The sequence below is a fragment of the Phascolarctos cinereus genome, unplaced genomic scaffold (genome assembly GCF_003287225.1).
Source record: "Phascolarctos cinereus isolate Bilbo 61053 unplaced genomic scaffold, phaCin_HiC Scaffold_9;HRSCAF=440, whole genome shotgun sequence".
Classification (NCBI taxonomy): domain Eukaryota; kingdom Metazoa; phylum Chordata; class Mammalia; order Diprotodontia; family Phascolarctidae; genus Phascolarctos; species Phascolarctos cinereus.
The window spans coordinates 63,505,808-63,517,987 of record NW_027556402.1 but is presented as its reverse complement, the minus strand read 5'-3'; the positions used below and the strand labels follow the sequence as shown (position 1 = coordinate 63,517,987).

General features: G+C 39.1%; 1 protein-coding gene across 3 annotated transcripts in view; it reads right to left on the bottom strand.

Annotated features, from left to right (window-relative positions):
- The window catches only part of FAT1 (FAT atypical cadherin 1), a 170,804-nt gene that overhangs the window by 96,746 nt on the left and 61,878 nt on the right, over window positions 1-12,180 (bottom strand). For all 3 annotated transcript variants that reach the window (XM_020968485.2, XM_020968488.2, XM_020968486.2), the window contains exon 3: window positions 1,484-1,798. In XM_020968485.2, the coding sequence (XP_020824144.1) occupies window positions 1,484-1,798 (315 nt within the window). The remainder of the gene's footprint in view (window positions 1-1,483; window positions 1,799-12,180) is intronic.

Genomic DNA, 12,180 nt, shown 5'->3' with positions numbered 1-12,180 from the left:
ATTAAATGGCAACAGACTGCTTGTACATCTCAATCGGCCGTTTTCAGATGTCCTTACTCTTAAGGGCTCAGAATAATGTGGCAAGGACTTTTAAACAAACATTATCTTTCATATCCTGACCTACTGGGAGGATGCACAAGGCTCACTGAAGGACAGGAGATGATGCCATGTGGATTCTGTTAACAGTAAGACCAACCAAGCTGGTCAGTGCTTAGATCTCCTGAAGGTAATTAATCTGATAACTAGGTTTTTTTTTCTTCTTTCTACAAGTAAACTGTGATGTCCACTGTCACATCACAGTGTCTGGTTAACATTTCTGGACAGATGGGTGACATAAACAACACAAGAGCTGTAGTAGTAAGTTTCCTCCCTCTCTTGCTGCCCCCAAATCTATGCTGACTGTGCAAAAAGGAAGAATCTCTGCAAACTGCTGTGAGCTGACATGCAAGCCCTTTGTAAGAGTAAAACCAACAAAATCTTTTTAGTTGTTTTTTTTCTTTTTCTTTTGCCTGGCAATGGGGTTAAGTGACTTGCCCAGGGTCACACAGCTAGTAAGTGTCAAATGTCTGATGCTGGATTTAAACTCAAGTCCTCCTGACTCCAAGGCCTGTGCTCTGCCCACTGTGCCACTTAGCTGTCCCCAAAACCAACAAAATCTAAGGAACATCATGGCCAAGTTACATACACTTCCCCTAGGGGACAGAGGCTGGATCTCTGAGTTTATCTGCATAAGCAATGACGATGAGGAAATCCCCACCTGTTTTACTCTGCAACTTATATTCTTAGCTGCCCAGGACATGAAGAGATTATGTGATTTGCCTAGAGTCACAAAGACAATATGGGTCAAAAGTAGGACTTGAACCCAGGACAACTTGACTCCAAGTCTGGCTTGGTACCCACCTCATGCTGCCTCTCAATTTTTCTGGTAACACCCTTCTAATAGAGATAAACCCCACAAACAGAAATAGCCTCCAAGCCAGAAGATAAAACATTTTCATCTGAAAATACAATTCCCCTAATAAGCAATGTTATAAAATAGCTTTATGGAAAGAGTGACCCTTGAGTATTCAAGAAAATGATCAAATTGTCACTGAAAGAACCCTGTGATTGCCAAATTTCTCTGCCTATTTCCCTCTCTGACCACACTCCAAACACAATGTTTATTGTGATGTTTCCAGTAAGTAAATTCAAGCCCATCCCCCTTCTTTTTACTATGCCTGGCAATGGGCAATGACAGGAAAAGTAACGGACAATAAGACAGACAACCAAGGTTTGAGTCCTATTCCTGATAACTTTAAGACTGAGGTCAATAATTTAACCCCTCTGTGAATCTCAATTTCCTCTGCCATTAAAAAAGTGAGTAAGACTTATTTGGTATTCATCAGAGATGTTTATTGTGAATGTTCAGGTAATGTATGGAAGAGCACCTTCTACTTTTAAGGCACTGCATAAAAATGAGTTAAAAATCACTATCTGTACATACCTGTTTTGGGATGTATTGAAAAGAAGCCTTGTGGATTTCCACTTGTTATTTTGTAGGTCAGCTTATCACTAGAGCTCGAATCTGGATCAAAAGCCTCAATCTGCACAACAGACACATCCTTGGGTGAATTTTCCATGACTTCTGGATAATAAACCGGCTCCGATGTCTGGGGTGCATTGTCATTAACATCTTCAACTTCGATGTAGATCTCAGTGAATGATGAAAGAGGCACAACACCCTGGTCTGTTGCAAAGACTGTCAGCCAGTAATGGGAGACAGTCTCACGGTCCAACTTTTCGGCAGTCTCTATGACACCTGGAGAGAAAATAGAGAAGAAACATTAACACCATTCAGAAAGTCAGCCAGTAACCTTTACTCACCACTTCAAAAAAGTTTCACAATGGGACAGTTTTACAAATGAATCACAAATGTGTTTATTGCTTGGGGTTGAGGAAAGAGAGAGGAGGGGAACAGAATTGAGCAGGGCAGCCTTAGTAGGTTTTCATTTGTATACCAACTCTGCAGCAAGCAGAACCCCAACATGAAGCTCTGAATAGAATATAATTAACATGCCATCATAAAACATCCTAACCTTTCCTAATGATAGGGAAATTAATAAACATCGTAATGTTCCTATAGTAGGGGAAGGAAATCTTCAATTAGAGGACCACACACTAGACATGAATGAAAGCTGAAAAAGACCTTAGAGGACATATATTCAAATTGTTTATAGTTACATAGCACATTTCACTTTACAAAGTTTTTTTTTCTCAGAGCAACTCTAAAACCAGTTTTTATAATTCCCCCATCTCACAGGACATAAATAGAGAGGCAGGCTGGCACTGTGTAGAGAGTCAGTCTCAAAGCCAGGAGGAATTGTCTTCAAGACCTGAAACATACTGGCTTTATGATGCTGGGCAAGTCACTAAACACCTACCTCAGTGTCCTGAACAACTCATTAACCCTAGGGACAGTACAGGTCTCAACTGCACTAAGACTTCTGGGACAGTCTGTGTAAGTTGAAAAGAAGGTGCCACCTGGCGTAGCTGGAGGGAGCTTCCTCATCTAGAATTCCCTGAACCAGGGAGATCACAGGTCTACTATTCTTGTCCCCAAGGATGAGGAAACAAAAGCTGAGAGGATAAGTGATCTGTTCATGTCCATATATTCAATAAATGTTGGTGCTGGGATTAGAATTTCATATCGAGGCTCCCTTTTGTCACTAGATATAGACTGAAGACTCTATATCTAGAGGATCAATCCAGAGCTAGAACACAGCAGCAATGGAGCAGCTTGGAAAGCAGGGCTTGGGTTCAAATCCTGCCCAGGATACTGACTTGCTCTGTGATTTTAGGCAAGCTGACAACCTAACTGAATATAATGGTTTCATTACTTGAAAAAATAGGATTATGATTATATAAATGCAATATATAGATATATATATCTATATATTGCAATTTATATATACATATATTATATAAAAATAATTATATTTATACTGATATAAAAACAATTATAAAAATAAAAATGTAGTGATATAAAAATATTTATAATTATACTGATGGGACCAAATGAGATAATGTATTTAAAGTGTATTATAAGACTTAAAGAGGGAGGAAAGAGTGAGGGGGAGGACAGGAGGGAGAGGGGGGAGGGGAAGAAGGAGCTGATACTGTTCTTGTTATAAAGAACAATGATGAATAAACAGAGGAGAACAGCCCTGTATCCCAGAGACAGTCAAACAGTTATCAGCATTTCAACAATGTCATCCCCAAAGGCAGGTATCATCTTTATTATTTTTCTCTTGCTTCACTGCTTCTATAACCTACTTCTAACAAGTTAATATGCAAAAGATACAATTTGTTTATAAGTTCTCTCTACATCATCCTGAGCTCTTCTGAATAAGAACATCTGAAGATCCAAATTGTTAACGCCTCTTCTTCCTCAAAGCCTTCCCTCCTACAATCTCTCTACAGTTAAAAATTCGACCAGGGATGCTGGGACAGGGATCCTAGGTAGTCACTTAAGTAATCTGAAGGATTCCCTTAGGGTTACAGTGTTATTTAAATTATTTTCAATTATATTCTGAAAATGCAGTACTTTCTCACTATAAAAGCAAATACATTCCAAAATAATTAAATTAACTTGATGCAAAAGGCATTATTTCTCAGCATTATTACTGGGTGTTTGGTTTGCTTTTTTTTTTTTAGTCCTTTTAACCTTTGTCAGGACTCCACGAAAGGCCCAGCACTCTATCTCTGCTGTATTCAGGACCCCCTGGCACCTGTAAAGCCCTGCCTCACTTGGCCTACTGGCACACAACTAGGAAACATTACCTTCCCAGAAGCAGCAGGTACCATAATCCCTGAACCAAGAACAGTAGACTCCTTCCTACCATCAACAGCCACAAGCAGGTCCAACAGAACCAATCTGTCTGGGCTGACCTCCCAGACTCTGAAACTAATCTGCCCCCTGGAACTCCCACTACCCAACTGTTCTGGCCTGCCCTGGGCTGCTTTCTTGGAACCCAAACCTGGCCTGCTTACTTGAATGCTGGCTACCCTGCGTGCCCCGATGCTCATTCTGGGCTCCCTGACTGTATACTCAGTCCCAGTTGGCCTTAGGCATTTGTGTGCCTATCAGCTGGATTACTTGCCTTCTTTTCAGTGACTCTCTGTTTTCCCAAATGCTCCATTTCCACCAACATTCTCTGACCTTACCAGACTCCTTGTCCTTATCTCTCACAGCTGGTCATAGTAAGCTGCTTACTAATTCCTGAAGTGATGATCTTCCAGGTCTAATGGGCCAGACTCCCATTTTAGTGCATTACCAACCCTCTGCACATCAGCATCCTTTTCAGCATGGAACCCTAGCATGTACAACAGGGGCATTATAACCCCTGGAGTTAAGAGTTCAGTAAACTTTCAAAAATATTTTGACAACTCTATTTCATTATCAATAATTACTACTGTAATACTCTGCATTTCATTTTAAGCATTTAAAAACGTTATTCTTAGATGGGATCCACAGGTTTCAGGACTGTCAAAGCATGCGCGTGCACACACACCTGGATAAGAACTCATGCTTTTGGGGGGAAATCTATCATCCATGCCACACTCACCAGTTCCAGCCCTCAAATCTATCCCTCTGAGAGAAAACTGCATAGTGAAAAGAACTCTGGACTATTTTAATTAATAAATGGCTGAAATGAGGCCTCAGTTCCTGAAAAAGTTAATAAACCTCTTTAACTTTAAAAAAAAAGTTTGTATTGGTAAACGACTAACTTACAAGCAAAAAGGTTATGAGGGAGGGGGAGAGTGGAACACAATTATTTATAAATATGATCATATTTAGTGATATTTCACTAATTCTTGCCAATTTCTAAAGAAAAGCAGGGGTAGCTAGGCGGTACAGTGAATACAACACCAGGCCTAGAGTCAGGAAGACTCATTTCCTTGAGTTCAAATCAGGCTTCAGAGACGTCCTGTGTGATCCTGGGCAAGTCACTTAACCTTGTTTGCCTCAGTTTCCTCATCTGTAAATGAGCTAGAGAAGAAAGTGGCAAACTACCCCAGTATATTTGCCAAGAAAACCCCAAATGGGGTCACAAAGAGTCAGACATAACTGAAATGACTAAACAGCAACGAAAGAAAGGAAAAGTATTACTATGCCTCCTTACAAATGGTAAAACAAGCTCAAAGCGATCAAAGAAAGTAGATTTAGAGCAGAGGATTTTAACCTTGTGTTCTAGACTCCTCTGGCAGTCTGGCACATGCACCCCTTCTCACAATAATATTTTAAGTGCACAAAATAAAATATAAAAGATGACAGAGGAAATCAATTAAATTGAAATTATTTAAAAAAAATTAAGCCATTTTACAGACCCCCCCCCAGTTAAGAACCCTTGATTTAGAGTAAGAAGAGACCTGAGGAGCCAAATAGACCAACATCCTCATTTTACAGAAGAGGGAACTGACAGAGTGTTCAGGGAAGTGACCTCATTTGCCCATGGTCACAGAGCTGGTAAACACCTGAGGCAGGATTTGAACTCAGGTTTTCCTGATGCCAAATTCATCATGTAATCTACTAGTCCACACTGCATCTCAAAAGCAGCAGAGCCCAACATGGACAACAACTGTTCTGTTTGCCCTAGTCTAAAAGTGCTAGAGCAAAACTCTAGCCTTATCAGCTTATATTTTTTACCCTAAATGATACTGAGTAGTAGAAAGTCATGGATTTAGGAAAAGAGTATCCTATACCTTACTTTCACCTCACTTTGCCTCAGCTTCCTTGTCTGTAAAATGAGAGAGTTGCACTAGGACTTCCACTTCTAAATCTATGATTCTAGAGGAAGAAAATGGTCCTTCTTCTAGTTCCTTTAGTGGTAACTCCACACAATAGTCACCCCAGTCACCTACATTGAGGGACTCAGAAAATGGTAGCAAAACATCATCTCTCTCTAAAAAAACGAGGCAAATGAAACATGAGATTTTCCAAACATCGAAACGATGGCTATGCAAGCATAATACATGAACATATGTTATTCGTAGTTCTTTGCCAAGGCCTCAATGACATCATATAATTTGTTTGACAGGGAAGGTATTAGAAATTTTCCAAGAAGACAGAGTATGTGGATAGTTCCATTTCTTCTCCTTTTGAAGATTAATCGTCTAATCACTTATGTTGCCAGGCATTTTTTGCTTCTCATCACCCTAAAAAAAAATGGCTTGTTATTAGCATATCTATCAATAGCTCCCAAGGAACAGAATCTTATCCAATTATGATAAAAAAATAAAGATGTATATTTCACAATTTAGAGATACATGCCCACATTCAAATAGATGTTAATGGATATGCATAAGTATGTAATATCTGTCTCTATGCACAAAGCTGGGAAAACATAACACTGAGAGTCGAGAGATTTAGGGTGCTCCTATTTTTCATGAAATTTTATCCTGTGGTGTAGTGGAACAACTCTCAGACAAGATAATGAGGCATATATTCCTTGTCTTGCTAGTAAGGTGAAGGATTACAGGATAAAATGGATTACAGAGGAAATCGATTAAATGGATATAGTTATTAAAAAAAAATTAAAACAAGTTTGCACACCCCCCGGTTAAGAACCCTTGATTTAGAATAAGAAAAGACCTTAGTGGCCAGCTAGCCTAACGTCCTCAAATTGTACAAGGGGGGCCCATGGAAGTGACCTGAATTGGCCAGGGTCACAGATCTGGACCACTGCACATACCCTAGACTGGACTCTCATGTTGGTTGGCTTTCTTTCATTGTTTTCCTTTGTTACAAGGATTGAGGGAGAGAGGAAGAGAGAAGCATCAACGTCAGGGGGATACTGGGGAAATACCTGGTATAAAAACAAGATGCATCAATGAAACTTTTTAAAAAAATGAAACAATCAAAAAGAGCCTACTATGTTGCCAAAAAATGTATCAAGCACTGGGAAGACATGGATAAAAAATACATCAGTCTCTGGCTCTCAAAAAGAAAAACAACAACAGCATACAAATGCCAACATATCCTTATCCCTAGGCTGATGAGGTTGTTAAAAGATTATGGAGGGAAGTCTTTTGTGGCCCTAACAAAATCCTAAGTTCAGTAGATAGGAGGAATCTTTAGTTCCAAGATGGAAGATTCCACTCAAAGCTGGAAATCTACAGGTTCCTAGCCATAAAATGATTAGGAAATTTACTTTCTATGCTAGACTCATTCAACAAACATTCATTTGTTAAGTGCATTAGAGATGTATAATAAATGTATAAAGGACTGTACTAGGTCCTGGGGTACAAAGACAAAAACAAAAAAAACAGACCTTACATCCTTACCCAAGGAGTTTACATTCTACTGAGATGAGCCATATGCACATGTAAACGTAAATTGTAAGTAAATATAAGTATATGGGACATAGCACTAAGTTACTGAGTGTGTGTGTGTGTGTGTGTGTGAGAGAGAGAGAGAGAGAGAGAGAGAGAGAGAGAGAGAGAGAGAGAGAGAGAGAGAGAGAAGAAGGGGGAAGGGGGAGGAGGGGGAAGAGAAGAAGAAGAAAACACTACTAACTTGAGAGATCAGGACAGGTACCGTGCAGCAGGTGACACCTGAGTGTGCTCTGCAGGAAGCAAGAGATTCCATGAAGGTATAGGAGTGTACAGAGAATCATGTATCCACAGCTATGGAGGTGGGGTAGAATGTTGCATATGTGGTGCCATATAAATTTTGACCTGAATAAAGAGTACATGAAGTAGGAATGGAAAGGGGCATAGAAGGTAGAACGGGGGCGGGGAGAGGACTTTAAATGTTTGGCTGAAGATTCTGTATTTCATCCTAAAAGTAAGAGAGAGCCACTGAAGATATCTTAATAGAGATAACATGATCATATCCCCATTTTAGGAATAACAACTTGGCAGCTCATGGATGACAGACTGGAGAGAGAAGAGATGAACCACAGAGGCCAATGAGAAGGCTACTGAAATAGTCCTGGTAAGAGGCAATGAGGGCCCAAAGACTACATGAATGGAAGAAGCTGAAGAAACAGAATCGATAAGGCAGTAGCAACTGACTGGATATGCTTAGGGAGGGGGAGGAAAAGGGCAAGAGTAACTGCAAGCTTGTGAACCAAGAAGTCTAGAAGAATGGTACATCTCAGTTCTAGCCTCATTTCTGTTTTTCTCAATACATAATCCTTTTTCCCCCGACTCCTTTCAGTTACACTTCATCTTAGACTCATACTCTCCATCATACCTTTATCATTACTTTCACATATACCCTGCCTCAAGTTCTACCCCCCCCACCTCCACCACTCTCATTCTTAAATACGTATCTTCTTGCACACCTATGACCATCTAGGCATTTCTCCTCTTTCTCTTGCCTCTCTCCTCTCCAAGTTTGCAGCTTTCCTTCTCTGATCTTTTCTTTTCTGTTTCTATCTGCACCTCTTCATTCTTCATTCCTCTGGCATTTCTGAGGCAGAAGGTAATCAGGATTAGACTGAGCTGGTGGAAAGTTTGGGCAGGAAGAGACTTAAGGCAAGAGTCCGGACAGAGCTGAAGGGGTTGGAGGCCCAGAAAGAGTAAAAGTCTGAATCACCAAAGTACAAGGAGTTCTCGGCAGAAAGGAAGTGGTACAGGTAGCCAGGGGAAGGAAAACATCGTGGAGGCAGGTAAAGGGACATAGTCTCATTCTTGGAAAGAGAGGCGTCAATGGTGGAAAATCACAGGTAGGCTATACTGTATCCACAAAAGAAAAAACCGACCCAACATATATATATATATATATATATATATATATATATATATATATAGAGAGAGAGAGAGAGAGAGAGAGAGAGAGAGAGAGAGAGAGAGAGAGAGAGAGAGAGAGAGAGAGAGAGGGGTATGTGTGTGTGTGTGTGTGTATAAATATCTGGGGGTATATGTGTATGTGTATATATGTATGTATATATGTACATACACACATACATGCAATGTAATATACAATATATAATACAATTCTAGGATTATATTAAAAATTCCAATATAACTAGCTGTGTGACTCTAAAGTCACAATGGTGGCATTTGGCGGGAGGTGGGTAGGGAGGAAACGACTAATACAATATGAGGAAATAATTCCAAAGAACCACAAAATCTTGAATTATTAAACAAGAATGCCTCTCATTCCAAACATACTGTTCGGGATTTCAAGACCACCACCAGATGTCACTATGGAAACTCATTTGAAATGCATTCAGAAACAGAACTAGAACTGAGAGGAAAACAAACACACCGTGTAATTTAAAATAGAACTTCATCTCCTATGCCAGCATGCTTGAAAGCTGAATTCATCACACGTTTTCTTTCTAGAAGGATTCATTAATGCCAGTATCACAAAACTAGGGTATTAAATGTAGGCTGATGTTGTTTTCCCAGTCTGGATATCAGCACAGTTGTATACACAACAGCATAAAGTTGGTCGCACAAATAAATGATTCAACAGGAACACACGAGGTTTCAAGAATAAATCACTCTACCACTGACTATTGTTGACTAATGGTGCTGATAGCTTTAATACAGCCCACCCAATGGGAAAATAGACTAAGCGTCATGCTTATATAAAGGATCATAAATTACGTTTAATTCTAAAATCTCAGCTTAGCTACAAACTTCAACACGATTAAAATTTCTTTTTTTAAAGAAGTGAGATGAAATATCTGCCCCCCAATTTTTTTTCCCACTGCTTTCAATCTCTGAAAGCCTGCTAGAATTGGGTTCAAATCCCAATTCTGACAATGACTAGCTATATGATCCTGGAAAAGTTATTCACTGCTCTGCACATCAATTTCCTCACCAGGTGTTAACAATACCTGTGATACCTAAGTAAGTCACAGGGCTGTTTTGAGTAAAAGACTCTGGAAAAAATAGTGGCAGATAAATGTTAACTATTATTATTTTTCTAAGAAATTATTACAATGGCCACAACAAGTCCAGAAAGTGCCTCAACCACAAAATATTTGTTTTCCTTGCCAAGTAGAGAGAGACATGGTAGGAAAGGGCACAAGCTCACAGGCTAAACATTCCGAAGGAAGATTAGGAGAAGCATCAACTCATAAAACATCAGATAGCAGTGGGAGGGGAAAACAAGACAGCAGGAAGCTTCGTGTGAGATTTAAATAAACCAGATTACTCTCCAAAGCCTTTAGAGATGGAACTGGAAAGAAAACTAATGGCCAAAAAAGGAACAGATGTGCCAGTATTTCTGAGGCTTAGTCTTATTATCAACAACAGTGAAATGGCTGCATCTGGATACTCACCTTGGTATTTGAGAGAGCCAGATGATGAAGCAGAAAGAAATACAGTCCTAATCGGGGGAGGAGTTGTGGAACAAACACATACAGAAAATTACTACCAGAGATGACCCAATTTTATAAGAAATCAGATACTAATTTTTAAGACTGTCTAAAAAGAAAGAGATTACAAAAGGATGGGGAAAAGATACATAGACAGCTATCTTTATCTACAGAGAAAGGGAGAGGAGAAGGGATGGAAGAAAAGAGGGAAAGACAGGGAAGGAAAAGAGGAAAAAAAAGGGAAGGGGGTGAAGAAGAGATGAAGAGGGAGAATATCAAAGACCCAGAGATGGAAAGAATCTTAGGCCATCTGGTTTAACCGCATCAGTTTAACAAATGAGGAAATTAAGACCCAGAGAACACAAGTGACTCGACCCAATATCACATAAGCAGGAAGTGTCAAAAGCAGCAAATGAACTGAGGTGGAGAAGATATTAGTGACTAATAATATCTACCATTTCAACTCTATAATAATCTTTTTGAAAATGATCTCTGTTCATATCAAAGATATTTTTGATGAAAGCATGAGATGAGACCCAACAGGTTTTCACAGATCATAAGTCTACAGAAGATCACATCTTCACAGTCACACTATTGACTGTATAATAACCATTGTGCTGTAGGAAATGATAAAAGGGACAGTTTCAGAGAAACCTGGGAAGACTTGTATAAACTGGTGCAGAATAAAGTAAGAAGAACCTGGGGGCAATTTATACAATTTATGACAACAATCCAGTGCAGTTTTAAGCTATTCAATTTCAAAATGACACTAAGACTTTTCAGACACCCTGTACTACATAAAGACTAACAACTCTGAAAGACTTAGGAACTCTGGTCAATGGAATGAGCAACTATGATTCCAAAGGACTCATGATGAACCACACTAACCTACCTTCTGACAGAGATTCAGTGAATAGTTTATAATTTTTATAGATGTGGCCAACATGGGAATTTGTTTTGACTATGCATGTATATAACAGGGCTTTTTCTTTCTTTTCTTTCTTCTTTCTTTCTTTCTTTCTTTCTTTCAGAGGTGTAGAAAACAAAAGGGCAAAAAAGGAGGAAAATTGATCAAGAATTTTCTTAATTGACTATAACTAAATTATGGGCAATAGCTTTAATTATTAATTACTGATTACAAAAAAAAAATAAAAAGCTTTTAATGGGGGGGGCAGAGACAGGAACCCAGCCCTAACAGGTCTCCTTCAGTGTCTCCATTTCACTTCCTGGGATCATAAAGATTTCTTGATAGAAGAAACTCCAGACATAATGTTGTTCAATAATCCTTTCATTACCAGGATCAAATAAAACATAAAATAGGGAGTCATCAGCTTGCCAAAAGTATGTCCACTGGTATCATAAAAGAAGTCCTACACAACGTCCAATGGAAAAAAGATTTTCCTACAGATCCTAAGTTTCTCCAGGTTAAAGGTTCTTACCTTTTTGTTGTGACATGAATCCCTTTGGCAGTTTTGTGAAGTCTACAGGCCCCAACTCAGAAAAAAATGCTTTTAAATGCATAAAAGAAAATACATAAAATTGCAAAGGAAATTAATGATATTGAAACAAAGATGTGATTTTTTTTTCTCACTCAAGTTCACAAATCCTCTGAAATCTATTTACTGATCCCTAGTGGAGGAGGAAATGAGGAGTATGGAACCCAGGTTAAGAAGCCCTGTTCAAGATATTCTCATTTTCAAATGACAAAATAATTTTACTAAGGTCCAGAATACTACAGAGTGTCACACACAGACACTAATGATAGAAAAAACCGAGTGGGTAAAGAACACCTAGTGCCATAGAGTTAAAGGACTTCTGAGTGACAACACCTTAGATGAAGATTCAGGCCCAGAATGGGGAAGGA